Source organism: Clupea harengus, chromosome 24, assembly GCF_900700415.2.
Source record: "Clupea harengus chromosome 24, Ch_v2.0.2, whole genome shotgun sequence".
Lineage (NCBI taxonomy): Eukaryota > Metazoa > Chordata > Actinopteri > Clupeiformes > Clupeidae > Clupea > Clupea harengus.
In genome coordinates, this window is record NC_045175.1 from 10,927,421 (window position 1) to 10,950,856 (window position 23,436).

The 23,436-nt window shown below is 41.6% G+C and overlaps 1 protein-coding gene across 1 annotated transcript in view; it reads left to right on the forward strand.

The window, feature by feature from the left end:
* Positions 1-17,961: 17,961 nt before the first annotated feature.
* LOC105909350 (ribonuclease inhibitor-like) overlaps positions 17,962-23,436 on the forward strand; it is a 14,617-nt gene continuing 9,142 nt past the window's right edge. The window contains exon 1 of the mRNA XM_042703470.1: positions 17,962-18,149. Coding sequence (XP_042559404.1) covers positions 17,962-18,149 — 188 coding nt within the window. The remainder of the gene's footprint in view (positions 18,150-23,436) is intronic.

The following is a 23,436-nucleotide window of genomic DNA, read 5'->3' on the forward strand; positions in this document are numbered from 1 at the left end:
GTCATAAAGGTCATAAAGGGTTATTAATATGACAATTTGGATGGATGGTTAGTTTTGATCTAGCTTTGGGTGACAGCTTGCTTGTCATTTTGGATGGATGAGACAGGCCCTCGGCCCTTTCTCCCCCCTCCACACAGGCAGTTGACCCCCACAAATGGTGTGAATCGCTTTGATAGTAAGGTGTTATCTGAGAGGGTGAGATTCTATCCTGTTGGCATAGCAGGGGTCAGGATGACTGGCTGCTCTAGGCGTGAGCACGGGGTTGATAACAGAAATTTGGTGGTGAATGATGTCGTAAACCGGTGTTACCCAAGTAAACCATATGACTTATCAGGCGCTCAAGCATAGCAAGGTCTTGTCAGCCTGTGAGATGACATTCTTTCATTCTATTATAGCAAACTTTAAGATGATATATACATAATCCCTATGGTTTAATGGTAATGATACCGGCTTATTCAAGTTTAAAAGACTTAATTTTGTAAGGCTTGACCCATAAGACATTTTTTCATGAGATGGTAGCTCAACAAAAGAAGATATACTTCAACAGCACACACACACATGCATGCACGCACGCACCCACAGACACAGACACACACATACACACATACAAACACAGAGACACAGAGACAGATACACAGTGTACTAATAGTTATATTATAAACAATAAAACAGAGGTATTGTGTAATATGTGACTATATTTTAGTTTAATCCCAAAACAGCATGATACATTGAAGACATACAAACACACACACACACACACACACACACACACACACACACACACACACACACACACACACACACACCCACACTCACAGTAAGAGATGAGAAAGGTGTTAAATCCACTTTGTTAAGCAACGGTGTATACACAACACATTCGGGACCTACTGGAATGACTTCGATAGAACAAAAAAAAAAGAAAAAAGTCACCCCATTAGTTGATGGTAGAAAATGGATAGAACATTTGAAAATTATACAAAAAGGTAACCTAAATTCTGAACAAAAAGCCTTAAATGCTCAGTTGAGAAAACAAATTGAATACAAAATTGAAATACCTCAAGAACAAAAAATGATGTGGTGTAGATGGAGGGTACAATCAAATGCTGAAACACAGCACACCTAAATTAAGAGAGAAAATCTTGAAATGATTCAATTTAATCCTGTCGTCAGACCCCTTTTCCAGAACAATGGAAAGGTGAGCCCAGTTCATAAAAAAGGTGACAAACATAAACCTGATAACTATAGAGGCCTCACACAAGGCCGCAATTTAGGGAACTTATTTTGTGCCATCCTGAACAACAGAATAACACAATTTTTCCAGAATAATAATATCATAAATTCATCCCAGATACGTTTTTCGCAAAATAACAGACCAACTGTTCATATATACACATCCCATACACTCATAGAGGAACATGTACAAAATGTTAAAAAGGTCAAATATTTGGTTGTTTCATAGACTTTAGCAACGCTTTCCACTCAGTATGGCATGATGGACTTATGTTGAAACTAATTCATAGTGGAATTGGAGACTAAATGTATGACATCATTAAACACAGGTATAAAAAACAATAAATGCTGTCTAAAAATTAACAACAGAATAACTGGTATTTTGACCAGACAAAAGGAGTTTGACAAGGCGGTTGAGTAAGGCCAACCTTATTCAACATATAGATCAATGATTTGGCTACAGAGCTTGAAAGATCTGCGGCCCCAGGTGTTATATTTCTAAATGAAGAAATGAAAGGCCTGCTTTTTGCTGACAATCCTCTCCTACACTCCCCTAGTGTAGAGGCGCTTCAGGAAAGTCTAAATATTCTTAACTAATACAGTCTAACAAGGCCTCCCCTTCCAATTAACCAGGATAAGTCCAAAATCATGATATTCCAGAAAAGACACACCATACTTAATAGTGTTTATAGGAACTGGCGAACAAAAACTTGAACAGGTAAAAATATATTGTTATTTAGGATTAATGATTTCATCTACAGGACATTTTGATGGTGCAATAAGATATTTAACTGAAAAGGCCAGAACAACATACTACATGCTAAGGAACTCATCACTAAAATATAACCATCCTATAAAACACTGCTTACACATTTTTGATTCACTACTGAAACCAATACTATGGTCTATTAAAAAAAAACAGGGGCTCAACTAAAAAAAAAATTAAAAAAAAGATTCAACCATTGCTTCAAAACTGAAACAGCTAAAAGAAAGGAATAAAGAAAATTACATTAACTACGGGTTTTCCCTTTTTCTAACTGTCCATTACGTGTATCTGCTATATGTATATCTTATGAAATTTTACTTTACCTAATTATATTTACTTAATTATTATTATTACATTTTTCCCTGTATTACTATTATTATTGTTGTTACTGCTTAAGTGCTTGGGTAATGTTGTATTGTACAGTCATGCCAATAAAGACAATGGCATTTAATTGAAATGCAGAGAGAGAGAGAGAGAGATGCAGAGAGCGAGATATACAGAAGAGCGAGAATCAAAGAAATGCACTCCACTCTGTATACAAAACAACAACAAATTCAATAACTCATATTGCAGCATGAAACAATACGAATCCTTGGTAATTAGTCAAGGGAACGTCCAAGGGTTAAGATCATCAGCCTTTGGACTAAAAAGTAACGAGTTATTTAATGAGTTCAAGGGGAGGGGGAGGGGGAGGGGAGAGAGGGACACTTACACCAAATGGCTGCCCTGGAGTGACACAGGGAACGACCTCAGGGATGGAATCCTTATCTGGTTTAAAGCTAAATATACAAATTATATTGAACTTGTTAGAGGAGGTGAAAATTATATATGGCTTAAGTTAAAAAAGAAAAAAAGAAAAAAAGACCTGAGCTCCAATACCCAAAACATATTCCTATGGACAATCTACATCCCTCCAATTGAATCACCCACTTCCAAACCCAGGGAAACATCCTAATTGTAGGTGATCTGTATGCACACACAGCTGAAGAAGCACACACTACTAGCACAAACAGAGACAAATACATGAATAACAAAACTCACACCAGTCTTACTCTTCCATTAATGAATAACTATGATAAAATTAACAAATAGAAAGGGGAAAGAACTACTGCAGCTCTGTTGGTCCCACTGTCTGTACATAGTCAATAATTGCCTAAGAGGGGGCTCCTTTGGCCGCTACACCTACAGCGCCTCTCAGGGCAGTAGCACAGCAGATTACGCATTAACATATTGGGACCCTTTCTCGCTCAGAGCAGTCACAGTCAGGCAACAACCCCACTTTTTCAGACCATAACCAGCTCAGAATACACCTAAAAAGACTCCACTCTAACCAACCATGTTCTAACTCCAGTAATTTATATAACATAACAACTCAATAAAGATGGGCGCAAAGCAGAATACCTGAATATCAGGAAGCAATGAGTAGCCATGAAACTCAAGAACAGCACTAAAGAAGGAGTAAACATAGCCACAAAGCACATCTTGTGGCACAACAATCAAACTTATCTTTCCAAAAACCAAACCTACCCCCTAAAAAAAAAGAAAATGCAAGAAAAATGGTTTGACTCAGAATGTAAAAGACATTAGGAAAAACTAAGACAATTATCCACCCAAAAACACAGGCCTCCAGACAAGAAAAGTCTGGGCCCCGGACTGCATTCTAAATGAGATGCTTAAACATGCAGACTATGAATTCAAATCAAATCAAATCAATTAAAACAAACTTTTCAATTTAGGGCTTAGAACCGGCTTCTTTCCTGAAGTATGGAATGAAGGACTGATAACACCCATATTTAAAAGTGGAGACAAGACAGATCCACAAAAGGGGGATCTATATAAATTCAGGTGTAGGAAAAGTCTTATGTAGCATCCTAAATTCACGAATCATAGACTTCATCACAGAACATCACACAACACTAAATTTAGAACTACACATCATAGCTTCACATTAAACACAGTAATTGACAATTAAGGGCACACAAATAATGCAAAGATTTAGGCCTGTTTTGTGAATTGTCAAAAAGCCTTTGATTCAGAAGAATTACATATGTAAGGTTGGTCAGTGTAATGGATGTCTGTTTAGTTAGATGAACACTGCCTGATCAATTAAGGTTGACTTGACCAGAAAATATCTAAATGACTTACTAAAGTTTTGTTGGTTTCACTTAAGTTAGTTATTTCCTCTGTAATAATAGTATTAAAATAGTTTGAACACCACTCATGTATATGGAAAATGTTGACATAACTAGTTTAAGTACATTGATCAACTTTTTAGTGTAGCATTGAAGGGTGTTTTGTCTTTTTGTTGTTTCAGTTCAAAATGTCAGGTAGTTTTGTCCTTCTTTAATTGGTCATCTACACATTTATATTTAAGGTTAGGGAGATAAATATAAACTATACATGTTGTGAAATGGGGTATTTGATATGCAGGACATTTTTTAAGGTATTACTCACGTTTGTAATACTAACCATGTTACCATTAGTGTTTTTATGGTAAACAAGTTCAAAGCTTGTGGTTTTTAAATATTTGTGATTGTGGTAACAAATAATAATATAGAATCAACGTATTGTGATTTGAATTTACTTAACTACATGGGGGTGGAATTTGTTGACATTACTAGGTTTAGTAAGTCCAACGTGAATTCACTAGCTTTACAACAATGAAAACTATTTAAGTACTGCTTATCCAAGTCAGTTAAGTTGGAACTTCAAGGAGTTGTTCAGGTGGTGTAAGTACATGCATTTGAGTAAGAATTACATATGTAAGTTTGGTCAGTGTAATGGATGTCTGTTTAGTTAGATGAACACTGCCTGATCAATTAAGGTTGACTTGACCAGAAAATATTTAAATGACTTACTAAAGTTTTGTTGGTTTCACTTAAGTTAGTTATTTCCTCTGTAATAATAGTATTAAAATAGTTTGAACACCACTCATGTATATGGAACATGTTGACATAACTAGTTTAAGTACATTGATCAACTTTTTAGTGTAGCATTGAAATGTGTTTTGTCTTTTTGTTGTTCAGTTCAATATGTAATGTAGTTTTCTCTTTCTTTGTTCACAATTTGGTTTGGTGGTGCAAGGATGGCATAGATCTAATGCTGGTTGTTAGTCACATTAGTTTGGTTGTGCTCGTTTCTTGTGTTAGTTTGTGTGAGCCTTAGCACTAAAAGGCAGTGTTTTTGCGCATCTCTTGGCTATCAAGGGTTTTAAAACAATAGGAGTTGGGGTCACTTGTATATGTTTCCAGAATTTGATGGATCATTTTTCAATTTTATTTGATAAAGGGTACTGGCGTAATTCAGCCCTGCATGCATTGTTATGGGTACTCCTTTATAACTTGAGTATAACAAAATCTCTGCATACCGAGGTTTCAACTGGTTGTTGTCTCCATTTTCGAATCCTTTATACATCAGAGGACCTAAATGTTTGCTGCCATATCTTGCGATTGGTTCTATGACTGGTTGGAATATTTTGAGCCTTACAATTACTGAACACTGTACAAACCATACAGCTTTTCCTTTTAGATGACCCCATCTACATGAATGAACAAATGCCCAGTTAAAATACTACAAAATAATATTTTGCTCCCGGCCCCTGCAGCATTATAGGGGGGACAGGAAATCAGTGCATTGAGTTTTCTAAAATGAATACACAAAGGAAAAAAGACTAGTCTCAGAAATCTTATTTATGGTGCTGTGACCAAAATGTCTCTCATCCTCCTTACTACAAGTCTTAATATTCGGCGCTCCATTTCACACTGTTAACCTCCTATTCTGCCACTGACATACATTCAAACTTCTCATTTGTGTTTTTCGAGTTTATGTTGTTCTTTCTTCCTGTTGTTAACATTTGAAACTCTAAACATTTAGTACATCTGATCTATTCTTCACTAACAGTTCAACTTGCAGATACAAAATGCAGTTTTCTGCCAGATGATTTGGGCTGGAATCGGGCCTCCAAGTTCCCTGAGTGCTGCTCAGGAGCACAACACTTGTCTAAAATGTTCCTGCATAGTGAATTTCTTTCCCTGACCTCTGGATTTTTCTGAAAAGTTAGTATTTTTTCTTTTTTGGGATTTAATGGTCAGGACCCAAGTCTGCCAAAACATGTGTATGAGCTTCAGGTTCTGTTGTAGTCCCTCTGCTAATGGGGACAGCAAAACCAAGTCGTCTGCAAAGAGAAGAAATTTAATTTAGTGAGGTGCAAGTTTACAGCCCTGTCTTACTCCACGTCTCTGAAAGGAAGCTTCTGTTTTCTTTGTTCCAGCTTTAATTGAGCACTACCCATTAGTGTACATTAAATTTATCAGATCGTATGTTTTCCCTCTGATACCACTTTCAAGTAATTTTAGGAAAAGGCCGCTGTGCCAGCCTGAATCAAAGGCTTTTTGACAATTCACAAAACAGGCCTAAATCTTTGCATTATTTGTGTGCCCTTAATTGTCAATTACTGTGTTTAATGTGAAGCTATGATGTGTAGTTCTAAATTTAGTGTTGTGTGATGTTCTGTGATGAAGTCTATGATTCGTGAATTTAGGATGCTACATAAGACTTTTCCTACACCTGAATTTATATAGATCCCCCTTTTGTGGATCTGTCTTGTCTCCACTTTTAAATATGGGTGTTATCAGTCCTTCATTCCATACTTCAGGAAAGAAGCCGGTTCTAAGCCCTAAATTGAAAAGTTTGTTTTAATTGATTTGATTTGATTTGAATTCATAGTCTGCATGTTTAAGCATCTCATTTAGAATGCAGTCCGGGGCCCAGACTTTTCTTGTCTGGAGGCCTGTGTTTTTGGGTGGATAATTGTCTTAGTTTTTCCTAATGTCTTTTACATTCTGAGTCAAACCATTTTTCTTGCATTTTCTTTTTTTTTAGGGGGTAGGTTTGGTTTTTGGAAAGATAAGTTTGATTGTTGTGCCACAAGATGTGCTTTGTGGCTATGTTTACTCCTTCTTTAGTGCTGTTCTTGAGTTTCATGGCTACTCATTGCTTCCTGATATTCAGGTATTCTGCTTTGCGCCCATCTTTATTGAGTTGTTATGTTATATAAATTACTGGAGTTAGAACATGGTTGGTTAGAGTGGAGTCTTTTTAGGTGTATTCTGAGCTGGTTATGGTCTGAAAAAGTGGGGTTGTTGCCTGACTGTGACTGCTCTGAGCGAGAAAGGGTCCAAATATGTTAATGCGTAATCTGCTGTGCTACTGCCCTGAGAGGCGCTGTAGGTGTAGCGGCCAAAGGAGCCCCCTCTTAGGCAATTATTGACTATGTACAGACAGTGGGACCAACAGAGCTGCAGTAGTTCTTTCCCCTTTCTATTTGTTAATTTTATCATAGTTATTCATTAATGGAAGAGTAAGACTGGTGTGAGTTTTGTTATTCATGTATTTGTCTCTGTTTGTGCTAGTAGTGTGTGCTTCTTCAGCTGTGTGTGCATACAGATCACCTACAATTAGGATGTTTCCCTGGGTTTGGAAGTGGGTGATTCAATTGGAGGGATGTAGATTGTCCATAGGAATATGTTTTGGGTATTGGAGCTCAGGTCTTTTTTTCTTTTTTTCTTTTTTAACTTAAGCCATATATAATTTTCACCTCCTCTAACAAGTTCAATATAATTTGTATATTTAGCTTTAAACCAGATAAGGATTCCATCCCTGAGGTCGTTCCCTGTGTCACTCCAGGGCAGCCATTTGGTGTAAGTGTCCCTCTCTCCCCTCCTCCAAATTGTCATATTAATAACCCTTTATGACCTTTATGACCCCTCATTACTCCAATTATGACACATACCCTCCTCTAAAGACTACTCCCAGGCTATCTTGATAATCAACTAATGTTACTCCTCAAGGCTGCAAAGAATAGCTGAACAATTATTAAAGACTACTCTACCTTCGTAATCCTCTATTTTCTACTATCACCTCTTATGCGTATATGCACATAAACACACACATGCACACAAACACGTATAAATAGAGAGAGGGAGTATAGAATGTCATTGTGAAAATTCAATTATGTTAATTAACAGTTGCTCATGACAAAACGCATTCTTTCGTTTTAAACATGAACTACCCATGGACTCCCCGTCTTGCCTACTTGAAACATGGCCCAGCCTGACCCCAAGCATCCAGTTCGTAGTGGACTAATATCCAGACCCCACAATGACCACATCCCTGAAGGAATTGCTGAGGAACTGCCTGGACCAGCTCACAGGGGTGGAGTTTAAGAGGTTTAACCACCTCTATTCTTGTACATAGCCTTGTCACCTCCCGTATCGACTACTGTAATTCTCTCCTCTTTGGTCTCCCCCAGAAATCCCTCCATAAGCTCCAACTGGTCCAGAACTCAGCTGCCCGTATCATCTCCCTCACCCCCTCTTTCCACCACATCACCCCCATCCTACAGCAACTCCACTGGCTTCCAATTCACTTCCGTATCAACTTTAAAATTCTTCTTCATACTTTTAAAGCCATCCACAACCTTGCCCCTCCTTACCTGTCTGACCTCCTTCACACTGCCACCTCCACCCGCTCCCTCAGATCCTCCTCTTCCATCCACCTAACTGTCCCCTCTGCCCGGCTTACCACCATGGGGAGCAGAGCTTTCAGCCGCTCTGCTCCCAAACTCTGGAACTCACTCCCACCTGACATCCGAAACATTGACTCCTTCCCTCAGTTCAAATCCTCTCTCAAAACCCACCTTTTCAGGATTGCATTCTCACTGTAGTTGCCATGCTGTTTTTACTTGCACTTTTAATTTTAATTGTTTTGTTATTTGTTTGCTCCTGTTTTAAATTGTAAAGCGTCCTTGAGTGACTTGAAAGGCGCTGTGAAATAAAATAAAATGTATTATTAAGAGCACCCTTCGGGAGCAGGGCCGAATCGCATGGGGAAAGCTGGCGAGGGCCGACACAGACGACACTGTGGACTTGATGGTGGAGGCGCACAGCATGGGAGTTGCTGACGTAGTGTTGGACGTCTTGAGGAGGATGAACCAAAACCAGAAGGCCATGGACTTGGAGAGAGATCTGGGAAGATGTACTGTGAGTGTGAAGCTCACAGTCTCTGATGAGGCACCTGTTTTGTGTATGTGGGAGGAATCACGTGTATTCTTTGTATCTTTTTCTCCCAACACACTCTCTCTCTCTCTCCTTCTCTCTTCTTACTTTCTCTGTGAATTTTACATTTGATCTCTTTTATCACCTCTTCCTTTCTCGTCCTCTTTCTCTCTCAACCATTCCCTCTTTTCATCTCTTCCCTTGGTCTGACTCCCCCCCCCCCCCCCCCAATATATCGCTCCCCCATCTCTCTTTCTTTCATCTCTTTGACCTCCATCTCTCACTCTCTTTTTTTGCCTTTTTTCTTTCCTTGTCTCTTTCCCTCTCTCTCCATCCCTGTCTTTGCTGTCTATCACTATCGCATGTAAGGATATGCGTCAAATCTTTGGGGTAAAAAGAACATCGGACATATTTTCATTCACACTCAGTCCTCCGAAACGATAAAGTAACAGTGTTGTGTATTGCCGCCCGACTGCATTTAACATGCAGCAACCAGTAGAGAAGAGAGGAGAGAGGGAGGGGAGAGAATCAGAAACATGGCTGATTAATTCATACATGTATCAGGATAAGCATGCTTGCATACATGTGGCAAATACAGGTCAATCACAGGTAAGCACAGAGTATGTTTAATGAGTGGGGTAGAATACGTGCATGACGCTGTGGTGGGGATGGAGGCTTTCTGCAAGTAATTCAGTTGGAGAGACTACAGCAGCATCTAGACTAGGAGAGACAAAGTGAGTGGGCAGCTCAGTTGCATAATATGTACTTAATGGTTATGGTGATGAACAACAATGTTTTCAAAGCCATTGTCATTTGCAGGCGAAGGTCGTGCTATGAGAGAAAACTAAATCTCTGTCTGTTTTTGATCCCTTCTGTCTCTCCATCTCTCTCACCCTCACTTTCCATTTCTTTATATGCTCTTTCTCTCTCCCTGCACTCTTATGCTGTCCTCGACCTGCGTTTCTTCTTGGCAGGATTAGAAAGCTAGCTTACACTTTTCCTTACGAATAAAGATGAATTCAGTGAAGTGTTGTTTTTCTTGCGTTTACTGTTTTCACCCTCTGCAATTACTCATACAAGATTGATCATTGTAAAACTGGAACAGACAAAACAAAGAGATACATAAATACCACGTAAAAAACTATGTGGCACAAGGATAGCATGACAGCGAGAGCTAGCATAGTTTAGCTGCTATCTTCTAGCTGCAAATTCTCGTGACATTTATAAACATAAATTCAACGTACTTTCGAAATTGTCTAAACGGCATTCATACACCAACACAAAATATGCACTTACAGAAGAATAATGTCCAAAGTTCGCACGTGGAAGAAGGCTCTTCGAGTAGGAACCAGCGTGTTATCTCGTGGTACATCAACTCAATAAAATTAAAACCAAACCTGCGCTTCTTCCCTGGCGTGGAATGTCCACTAGGTGGCAGTATTTACTCATCTATAGCTACTAAAGCTACTAAATGTAGGTAGGCATTTCTTAGAGAAGGCAGAACAACTCTCCATCTTTCTCTTCGCTATCTTCCCCCCCCTCTCTCTCTCTCTATCTTTCTCTCTCTAAGTGTTCCCCAGGTCGGACCCCAGGGGGTGGAGGGGTCAATGTGAACGCCAGTGCTCATTCTGGAGGGAAGGTGAACGCCCCAGTCATGACCGGCTGCACCATCAGTGGCCCCCTCACCTTCAACTCATAAAGAAGTCCCCTGCCACAGCAAGAAGGGGGTAATGGCCCACTGTCAGACATTTGAATTGTGTGTGTGTGTGTGTGTGTGTGTGTGTGTGTGTGTGTGTGTGTGTGTGTGGTGTAAGTGTAGTAAATATCCTTCCGTACTTCATATAACTTTTAATTGGCTACTAGCCCTCGCACCACAACTACATGGCATTCAGTTGTACATTATAGCATGACATAACATTGAATAAACCACGGTTAACAAGGCTGTGGTCAATACATAGGTTTGTTTTAAATCATTCCCTCTTTTCGTCTCTTCTCTTAGTCTGCCTTTTTTCAATGTTTAACTCCCCCCTCCCTCCCTCTCTCTCCATCTCTCACTCTCTTTTTTCTGCTTTTTTTCTCTCCCCGTCTCTCTATCCCTCTCTCTCCCGTTCTGTCTTTGCTTTCTATCCCTCTCTCTCTTCCCCAGGTCAGCCCGGAGGGGATGGTGGGGTCAAAGGTGACATCACTGCTCACTCTAGAGGGAAGGTGGACACCCCTGCTTTGAGTGGAGGAATGCCCATTGCCACAGCAACAAGGGGGTTGTTGGTACACCTGGAATTCGTCCATTGTGTTTGTTTATAATCAGGAACTTGCGTATGTTTAATCCGGAGCCTACGTAAACGGTCGGTGATAGAAATAATTGGGAAACTCTGACTATAATCAAGTATGTGTGTGTATTAATCACATTCCTTTCTGCACTAAAACATGTCTTTTTGTTTCTGTATATCGTTAATTCTTAAGTGCTGACAATTTCTATTCTATAAGACTGTATCTTGCTTCTCTCTTGTCTGCCGATATGCGTATTGAATAAAAAGATACTTATACACATCTCTGGAGTCTGAGGTCAACTTGAGTGTGAATTTTCACCTAACAGTCTCCTGTAACTGTAACCTGATATCAATCCACGGCCCCTGAACTGGACAAGTCATGTATCCACTGAATTTCTTTCTCTCTCTCTCCCTCTCTACCGGAGTCCACTGGTAAATATCCTCTTTTAGTTCTCTGCATCCCGGAGAGATAGCTAACTCTGCGAGTGAAGCACGGGATTGCAAAGGCAATGTTACGTGTTACGTTCTCCTACCCCCTTAGGGATCATAGTTTACCCTTGTGTCTACTTTGTGGCTTTGCCTATTTGCTTTGCTTGTTTTTGGTGTGGCCTGTCAGCCGGGGCGGAGCCGGATACATCGTAATGCCAGGGTGGCAGTCCGGCACTCTCTCACTCCACTGCATGCCGCCACGCTAGCCGGGCCTGCTCTTTGTTAGCCTAAGTTGTCCTTTAAATTCTTAAGAGTCTGTATGCTAGGCTATCCCACCTTTAATGACAGCCAGTAGGAGGAGAGTCTGTATGCTAGGCTATCCCACCTACCTACACATTCACAGGCCTCTGCACACATTCACAGGCCTCTGCACACATTCACAGATCTATGTCTTTCGTTCCGTCTTGCAGCCAGAGCGGTTGAGGAAGCACATCCGCCTCAGCTCCCCCGGTTCTCTAGTCGAGCGCACTCCTGGGCGAGAGCTAAGGGTGTGGAGCACGTCCTATGTTGCCCTTTGTTCTATGTGCTATGATCTATGTTCTGCTCGAAACACCATGTGTGCTGAATAAGAGCGAGGAGGAAAGGGAGGTTACACTCAGAAGAGCCTTCACACAGTGGTCAACAGGCCGGGCTAAGGCACAGGAAAACGGTTCTCAGCAAAAATAGACGGTAAAAAGATGTTTTAATGGTCATGTTGACATCATAGTTTTGACGTGAGTATGTGCTCTGACTGCCATACCAAGGAGCCTGGCTCTTTGGCGTTGCGGTCAGAGTGCATGTTTGGCACCCTGTTGTCCCGGGTTCAAGTTCGGGTGGGGTGACTACGCTGTACCTTTACTTCAAATGGTGTCAGAAGTAAGATGGCTTGCCGAGAGGTCATCGGAGGCCTGCCCGTAAAACTGTATGAGGCATGTAGGTAGGTTGACCCCTGTGTGAGGGACCCAATAGATGGGTGAAGCACTTGTGTGTGAGGTGCTCTGGATGGGAGAAGTACGGTTGGTGGATGCGCTTGGAATGCCTGTGTGCGCGAAGCGCAAGTGTGCGCTTACCCAAGGGGAGGGTAGTATGAAGATGTGCCGTCACTACACATGAGTATGTGCTTTGACTGCCATACTAACGAGCCTGGCTCTTTGGCGTTGCGGTTTATGTTTGGCACCCTGTAGACCAGGGTTGAGGTCTGGGTGGGGTGACTACGCTCTCCTTTCACTACAGCAGGTCATTAGGATCTGAAACCTCGCAAAGAGACTGAAATGTGCAAGATTTTAGTTATATTCTCCTGAAAAAGTGCTAAGTTCTTTTTTTAGTTTTTTAGTTTAGGTTTCTGGGGGTGTTCTTTTTATGTCTCTAGGACAAAAACTCGCTGAGCTTTAAAGGCATACTGACAACAAGACCAAAATATTTCTCCAGAGGAATACGGCCTTTTATGACAAATTCTGTGATTCAATATACTTTGTTTCACCTTAGAGTATATTTGAATCCACCTTTCAGATAACTATTACAGTTTTTTCCAATCATTTTCACTCGTCTTAATACCATGTCTACTTTTTCAAAACTTCGTCACACAGTGCGCTTTACAGACACACACCTCATCACTCTCATCTCTTCTGACTCTCTACCTCTCTCTCTCTCCATCTCTCTCTCACACACACATGCATATGTAATTAGCCCACTCTCTACCTCTCTCTCTCTCCATCTCTCTCTCACACACACATGCATATGTAATTAGCCCACTCTCTACCTCTCTCTCTCTCCATCTCTCTCTCACACACACATGCATATGTAATTAGCCCACTCTCTACCTCTCTCTCTCTCCATCTCTCTCTCTCACACAAACATGCGTATGTAATTCATTCAATTCAATTCAATTTTATTTATATAGCGCCATACCACACAATAGTCTCTTTACAGAGCCCAGAGCCTGAACCCCCTTAGTGCAAGCACAATGGCAACACGGGCAAGAAAAAACTCCCTGTTAGTCAGGAAGGAACCTTAAGCAGAACCACGGCACATAAGGGGGAACCCATCTGCTTGAGGTCGGCCGGGTGGAGATAGGAAGGGGGGATGGGGGAGGGTTGTGTGGCAGAAGGGGAAGGGAAACAACAGGTGTTGTACATAGCCTGCATTTGGTAGATGTATATAATATATATATATACAGACATCCGGTGGTAAATACATAATACAGACAAGACCAGTGGGTATACACTGTGCTTATAGGGTTACTGTTACAGGGGTAAGGGGAGTAGGAACAGAGAAGCATGTCGCAATAATATATATTGTATATAAATGCTAGCATAGGGTATGAGGTAGAGTAAGTGTACTGCAGTGCGGTGGCGGTGGGTGCAATTGGCCGAGGGTTTCTACAGGTAGACCGGGTGGAGAGACTACAGCAGCGTCCCATAGCGAAGATAGTCTAGAGAGAGAGGCTGCCTGGCTAGGTGTATGGGAATTGTATTTAATATTTAGTTAGGTTTGGTACATGCAGAGATTTTAGTCATAAGCTTTGTAAGGGTGCACAACAGTGCCCAATTGGCTGGTGACTGGCGCCGTATGCTGTACCTGTGATCTGTCGCACTCCTTCATGGTACAACATACGCTGTCTGTAGACGTCGTAAGCTTTGTTAGGGTTGCAGGGTACAACAGTGTTAGCCCACTCGCTACCTCTCTCTCTCTACCTCTCTCTCTCGCACACACACATGCATATGTAATTAGGCTACACTGTTATTTTGCCAAAGTAAATGTGCATGTTCCTATTAGAAGGCAATTTGACTTGTTCAGTATATCATTTTTAGAAAAACTTCTAAATGCGGGAGCTCCACTCTCTGGAGAAAAATATATTTTTCTGCTTTGACATCACATTTGCATTTGTCCAAATTGCATTACATCAACTTCCTTCTAGTGTCCGTGATATAGAGTAAGTGTGCCCATTAAGCCCAACAAATTCTGTTTTCAGGTATTTTTGATTGATATTGATTTGATTTATCTCTCATTTGAAGATATATTCATATGGTCACGTGCATTTTAGAATATAAAATAAAGATATTTTACCAAATAAGTATAAAGTCTGATATGGGCTTAATTGGTTCTATGACACCATTTACAGTTTTTCTCAATTGCTCAATTTTGCTCTATGCTATAGACCACATCATCAGCCCTATGCTATAGACCTCATGACCACATCATCAGCCCTATGCTATAGACCACATCATCAGCCCTATGCTATAGACCACATCATCAGCCCTATGCTATAGACCTCATGACCACATCATCAGCCCCATGCTATAGACCACATCATCAGCCCTATGCTATAGACCTCATGACCACATCATCAGCCCCATGCTATAGACCACATCATCAGCCCTATGCTATAGACCACATCATCAGCCCTATGCTATAGACCACATCATCAGCACTATGCTATAGACCACATCATCAGCCCTATGCTAACATGTCCACATCATTAGCCCTATGCTATAGGCCACATCATCAGCCCTATGCTATAGACCACATCATCAGCCCTATGCTAACATGTCCACATCATTAGCCCTATGCTATAGACCACATCATCAGCCCTATGCTAAGCTAACCTCAGTGGACATATCCACATCATCAGCCCTATGCTATAGGCCACATCATCAGCCCTATGCTATAGTCCACATCATCAGCCCTATGCTATAGAACACATCATCAGCCCTATGCTATAGACCACATCATCAGCCCTATGCTATAGAACACATCATCAGCCCTATGCTATAGACCACATCATCAGCCCTATGCTATAGAACACATCATCAGCCCTATGCTATAGACCACATCATCAGCCCTATGCTATAGGCCACATCATCAGCCCTATGCTATAGACCACATCATCAGCCCTATGCTATAGACCACATCATCAGCCCTATGCTATAGACCTCATGACCACATCATCAGCCCTATGCTATAGACCACATCATCAGCCCTATGCTATAGACCACATCATCAGCCCTATGCTAACATGTCCACATCATCAGCCCTATGCTAACATGACCACATCATCAGCCCTATGCTATAGACCACATCATCAGCCCTATGCTATAGACCACATCATCAACCCTATGCTAACCACAGTGGACCTGTCCACATCATCAGCCCTATGCTAAGCTAACCTCAGTGGACACGTCCACATCATCAGCCCTATGCTATAGACCACATCATCAGCCCTATGCTAACATGTCCACATCATCAGCCCTATGCTATAGACCACATCATCAGCCCTATGCTAAGCTAACCTCAGTGGACATGTCCACATCATCAGCCCTATGCTATAGACCACATCATCAGCCCTATGCTATAGACCACATCATCAGCCCTATGCTATAGACCACATCATCAGCCCTATGCTATAGACCACATCATCAGCCCTATGCTAACATGTCCACATCATCAGCCCTATGCTATAGACCACATCATCAGCCCTATGCTATAGACCACATCATCAGCCCTATGCTATAGACCTCATCATCAGCCCTATGCTATAGACCACATCATCAGCCCTATGCTATAGAACACATCATCAGCCCTATGCTATAGAACACATCATCAGCCCTATGCTATAGAACACATCATCAGCCCTATGCTATAGACCACAGTGGACATGTCCACATCATCAGCACTATGCTAATCACAGTGGACATGTTGAGATGAGATGAGTGCAGTTAAATTGCTTAGGGTGACCAGATTTGAGTTTGTGAAAAAGAGGACACTTCGTCGTGGGACCACGCCCAGCCCCCCCCCCCCCCCCCCCACGGAGTTTTTGGACATATTTTTCACATGCAGATGACCCCGCCCCCTCCCCCGCGACGAAGTTTTGTCATCTTTTTCACATGCAGATGTCATATACTATTGTAAACGATGCAACTAGTGGAGGCAGCAAGGTGCTCAGTGTTGCCAGATTGGAAATGGCGTATCGTATCAAAGCGTATCAAAGGCTCAAAGCGTATCAAAGGCTCAAAATGATCGTATTTGGAGGATAATTATCATATCTGGCAACACTGGGTAGGCGGTCAACCAATGACAGTACTCTCTACAGTCAGAGCTCGCGCAAGAAGGTGGAACGTAAGGGAGATACCCTTTCCAAAACTTGTAAGGACGTAATAACTAGTTTGTGAAAGACCCAAACACAAATATCCGACGAGTCAAAATCCCGGAGGATTTTAGAATTCCTGCCGGATGCATTTTTTTAGGTCTCGAAAAGAGGACATGTCCGGGTAAAAGAGGACATTTGGTCACCCTACATTATTGTCATTGACAGTACCGGCTTACTTTCACCACTGGTGTTATGCTAGGCTTAGGCAAGTTATCTCTGGTTAAAACTAGCTAACGTTAGCTATTCACTACCTGCGCTAGCTAGCTAGACAGTTATCGTAACGTGTTAATTATCGGACTGCGTGTGTTATCGGCAAACGTTCACATTGTCATGTTAATCCAATATTAAACTGAGCATATCGATTGTTAATCCATTATTAAATTTAGCATTTTGATTGTTTAACTGAATGGCCGATGTTTGACACTGTCTGATAACTGACATAGCTACGCTAGGACACTGCCCTGTCAGGGACAGGGTAATGCTAGTTAATAAACTAATAAACGTAGGTCTACATCTCAGTGCCTCTCCAGATGAGTTAAATTAACTGAAGGGAAATTAATGTAATCTTTCCCTGCAAGAACAATGCTGGTATGGGATGTTGTTATCTGCAATCGTGATGACCGTGAGATGAGGCTTCTCCCTCTTGCATTGTGATCTGTAAATTCTCGCCTCCAATTTAAGCTTAACATTTTGTACATATCCCTCCATTGCATAATGAAGTCCCTTTTGAAGGCTTCTAGACGAAATCAGGTCCTTCTGTCTTTCTGCCTAGAGCCTCTTGGGATATCATTTTGACACTGATAGCTGCCATTGTGAACTCTAGTCAGCTCCTATAGTTTGTCCGAGTTAGCAACAGTAACTAAGGGGGGCGGGGCTTAGCGATAGGTCAATTGAGAAATGTAAGTTTGTCTTTCACTTATATTGTTATAATAAAAAAATTAAAACAAAATTAAGAATTTCTTCCCAACAACACCACCCAGTCCAATCGCAACCGCCCAAAACAACATGGGGTGATGGTGGGATGGTGGGATGGTGACGCTGACGGAGACACTGGGGGGAAGAAGGAAGGACCGCACGACCCGCCCGGCAGGAGTTGGACAACCGGCAGCTCAGCTGGAGCTGCAGCAGGAGCTGGAGCGGCAGCAGGAGCTGGTGCCAGAAGCGTGGTGGCCGACTTGTCTTGCCACCGTGTTGCGAGACTCCAGAAGGGGAAGGAAGTGTGAGAAGGTGAAATTTTCTTCCCCTTCTCACTGTCTCAGGAGGAGATTGGCTCTGGTGTGGGGTGGACTCCCCCACCACAATGGTTCGATCCGGGCTCCCCCACCATAGTGGCTGGACCCGGGAGGCCAAATTGCTTCAACTGAACTCAGCTGGCTGCCCCTATTTAAAGGGCGCCTCATGTTCATGGAGGGAGACTTTTCTGGAGATGGCCATGAGAGAACTTTGCAGAGAGCTTTTGAACAGAAAGCATTGAGAAGGCATTTGTGAGCAACCCTTACCTGTTGTGAGGTGGAGGGGAAGCTGTCTAGCTGTGATGACACCTTGTGCCTTGTTATGTGTGCTCTGCTGAACCGTGCTAAGTAATAATTGTGCTCAGTGAGAATCTGTGACTATAGTTAACATATAACATAACGTAGTGAATTGTGCCTAGTTTGAGTCTGCGTAGTGAATTGTGTCTCATTTAAGTCTGCTTAGTGAATGGTACCTAATTTAGGTCGGCATAGTGAATTGTGCCTAGTTTAAGTCTACGTAGTGAATTGTGCCTAGTTAAATGTAGCACTGTGAGTGAGTTTTGTCTCTGTGATTTATGTTTGTTTATTTTGTGTGCAATGGTTTGGGGTTGATGTAGAGAATCCCCCGGTTAATAAAAACAAAATATATTTTTATATGAACTCCACCATCGCCTGCACCCTTCTTCCCAACAACACCACCCAGTCCAGTCGCAACCACCCCAAAACAACGTGGGGTGACCGCCCGGTCCCTCACACCTACAGTATTTAGTAGTTATGGACGCTAGCTATGAGGCACACACACACACACCCACACACACACCATTGGCAGATATATATTTTACCAACAATGTGTTGGATTTTACGGTCAAAATGTGTTACGTTGGCTATTATATTAGCTAACTTACCATAATAATGTATAGGCTGCCTATCCACCTGATAGCGACCACAATTTACCCAACTTGTAGCCTAGTCAGCCTACCAAAATGTATGTAGGCTATAACTTAGTTAGTTCTGATTGGCCTTGGGGTACAGCCAAACACAAGAGAGTGGGAGGGACTAGGTTCCTTTAAAAAGTCTGACCAGACATTCATACATTGAGATCGAGCTAATCCATGGACCATCTCCTTTTTGTGGCTTAATGACTATAATAAACCTCAGATCAACACATGTGGCCTCTTGACTATTGATTGTGGAATTGAGAGAGAGTGGCTGGTTTTTTCCGCGACAAAAAAAAAAGATTCATTTCATTGAATAGTTTTTTAATAGTTTCTATAGTTATTGTAGGATAAGCATATCATTTGTTATAGATTGCTATTGACTATTTTCCCCCAAAAAGAATGCATACCATGACGGAGTAGTGTACCTGCCTTTGTGCCAAAAGCAAAAAGTAAGAAGCAGGCCTCTTCCAGTAGGTGCTCTTCATGTGGTATTTTGAGGCCTAGACCACGTGCTTATGAAATAACCTAAGCGGGGGTGGAGGTTTCATATTCGTCTGTGTGCTTGTGTGCGCGTGTGCGTGTGTGCGTGCTCATTGCATATCTGTATATGACAAAAATACCAAAGAAATAAGAAATTATTAATTTAATTGAATCGTTTTTAATAACTTCTATAGTTTATGTAGGATAAGCATGTCATGTTGTTATAGTTATACTGAATATTTTCCCCAAAAAATTATGATTACCATGATGAAGATAGGTTTGCCATTATGAGGGAATATATACCAGAGGGCAACCGGGTCTTTGCAAGACATGTTGTTATGTTTGAAACGGATGAAGTCGAGGTGTTGCACGTCTGATGTAAATCATTAACGTTTTGCAGTAAATAATTCACCCTTTTCAAGAAGTATATACCCGTCACAGAGGTTTCGCACTGAGTGAGTTCTTTGTTCCGTCTCCGCGTCTTTTGTTGCTGTATCAAAGACGTAAGTTTATATGGCTATATGGCTTCCTAATATATAAACGTCTTTTGTGATTGTGTATCATCCTTTTGTATGTCAGAAGCATATTTTTTAGCATGGACATTTGTGCGTTGACTGTATCAATGCGTTTTAAAACCAGCGCAGTTTTAAATTTCATTCGTTTTCTTTAAAGGTTTGCACTGACCTCAACATTCCTCGACGACTTCAGAGCAGTAGTGTGTGATTCTTCCGTCAGCACGCTCTTTACCGAAGGTAGGTTGCAATTTTATGAACACATAGGCCAGGGCCCAGGGGTATTTAATTAAAATTCAAAGAGGTCCAGTTGGAGAAAATGTCATCAAGCAGGCGCATAACTATAGACAGCGATTGCACTGGTGGGGAGGAGGGCCTGTAACAACTGCGGCAATACGTTCCTCGGCAGATGACCGTCCTAGGCAGGCACGTGCACAGATAGACCCCTCGTGGTGCTCAAGCACCTGCCCGTTTGCCCTGGATGAGAAAAGTGCCCCTTCTGCTGGAGCCCAATTTGTTCTTCATTCATCAATATTTAAGAATAAAAATGACTCTGTCATCAATTACCCCCAAATGTGTTTTGATATCTGACAGGGCATTTATTTGTGTTCTTTTGAGAATTTCGCCCCGACATGCTCCGCGGCGCTCACGCGCCCCACGCGCCCCTCCCTCCTCCTCCTCCTCCAATTATGCAGTGCTGAGCGCCCGGCCAAACGGCTGCAGCCTACTTCTTCTCTGACCCGCAGCATCAGACAAACAGGTAATGACGGTGTTTGTGCAATCCCCCGACGTTGTTTGGTGATAAATTAACCACAACATTAGCGCCGCTGAAAACATTATGTCGCAACTGGTCCGACGTTTCCTAAAAAAATAAACAAACACAAAACGAAATCCATGATTTCAAAGCCTTGTCCAGCTTTTTACTGACGTTTGTCATGTTTAATGAAGAGAGAGAGATACAGGCAGACAGACAGGCAGGCAAGCAGGCAGGCAGAGAATTTAAAGGCAGTTTTACGGTTCTACAAATTAGACTAGTTCACTCGTTTTGTTTCATTGAAAATAATTAATAAGTAATTATTGAAATGAAAGGTAGGTCTTAAGTTGAGCTACATGACAGTCTGGTGAGGTATATTGTGGTATATTATTATTGTAATGCTGCTTATGCTTCAACTCAGTCAGAAAACAGTAAAAAAAAATGTGTGTGTACTGTGTTGTCAGCTTTATAGAGATTATGTAAGTCACTCTTGATCATTATGCACAACATTGATTTATCTCATTTACAAAATGTGCAGCATAATGCCAAGAAAAGAGAGACTCCAAAAGCAGAAGGACAGGGAACTGCAGCAAGCAGCTCAGGGTAGCAGCTTTCTTTTATCTTGGATCAGGCCATCAACTAGTAAAACAAATAAGGGAGAATCAGTAACCCTACCTGGTTCAGAGGAGCCCATCATGGATGAGGAAGGACAGACAGAGTGTAGGACTGAGTTATGTTCAGGAGATAATTTGAGTTAGTTTGTTAACCAAAATAAATATTTAAGTTGAGAATATCCTACTGCTATTTATTTATTTATTATAATTTTTTAATTTCATTAATCATTTTGGCGATGGGTGCCCTTTTTTTTGGTATGAGCACCTGCCCCCCAAAATGTCTGTGCACGTGCCTGGTCCTAGGGCTGAAACACACCAAACGCGTTTTTAAAAACGGGACGCTAGCAAATGCATTGTTTCCTATGGTACGGCGCGTCTTGCGTGTGTGCCTTTTCTCTGACCGGCTGAAACACACCAAACGCGTTTTTAAAACGGCAGACGCTTCAAAAACATCAGAGCCGCAGAGGCACCAGGCTGTTTTGCCCGGCGCCTAGGAAGCGGAGCTGCGTGCGCAACCTGCCTGGGCCGAGTGTGACATTGATGAGCGGTGCGCCTCCGCGCCTTGCGCTGAAAAGTTGATAATAGTTTAAGTTTTAAGCGCATCTAAAAAACGCTAGAAAGACGCAACGCGTGGCGGAGAAAAGGCACACACGAAAGGCGCGATTTAAAAGTGTCGCGATTTAAAATCGCCTGTGATCAAAGATAAAGTTGTTTTCACTTTCACTTATCCTACATAAACTATAGAAACTATTAAATAAACCGATTAAATTATTTAAATAATTTCTTATTTTCTTATGTGTATTCATATGCATCTTGTTGTTCAATGTCAAGTCTTTATTTGATCATGTGAAGAAAAAAAACGTCGGGGTACGTAGTTGGAGATTGAATGTCTGAAGGGGTACGGGACTGTAAAACGTTTGGGAATCACTGGCGTAGGCTATTTCACTGTGCTCTATTTGGCCCATTACCTCCTCTTAATGCTGCTTCCAGCGTTTATCCAAACATGAATACAGGTGATGTAGTTAAGTGACACGTACAATCCACTGTGCTCTATTTGGGTGTATTTTACTTTCCAACCGTGGAAACTGCAGTGACTCACATGCGCACTACGCACGGGCATAAAAGGTTTTGTCGCGCGCAATGACCAATCCATCAACCATTCCGGCCCCTTGAGACGTGCGTCTCACTCAGTTTCATCAGCAAAGTGTGAAACGTGTCACATGGCCCTGCCATTGAAGTTAATGCCTTTTCGCCTGTGTTAAGGCCTCTGTTTAAAGTATTGTGCAGCACTCAGGGACGTAAATCTCAACTACTTCACACATTTTATTTAATGTTTGGAGTGTCCTGAACATATTCCACCCCCCTTTCATTAAGACACAATCTTTAGTTTCATCAGCAAAGTGTGATATGTGTCACATGGCCCTGCCATTGAAGTTAATACATTAGATATTTCCACAGAAGTGTAATGTTTCTTAATTCCAAGAAACAAACTAGTTCCTTTAAGTACCTTTTAATTACAAAGTCATTGTCATGCAGTTACATTGCGAACTTCTTCATATCTACCCCTGGCTGGTCACTGATACATATGTCATGCTGCCACCTAGTGGCATATCTAATGAACTACCTATCAGTACAAAAAGTAGTCCTCCGTGTTATTTCCTCCCCTTTAGGAAGCCCTGCCTAACCCCTAAACCCTCTCTGACAAAAATAAACAAATAAATAATGAAATGAAGGGAGAACAAAAAATATATAACTGAATCAAGATTTGTGTGTGGTGTTAATTTTGTAGGTTGTCCTTCCACCTTACAACCAGCCATGTCTGGAGGTCACTTGAATACATAACACTATTGGTGCTTAAAGATGCTGGAGTGAAAATCAAATCTACAAATACATAACAGGGCATTTTGTCATAATTATTATCTAAATTACTCTTACTGTAATACAACCAGCAATGTTTTAGTTTATTCAATCACG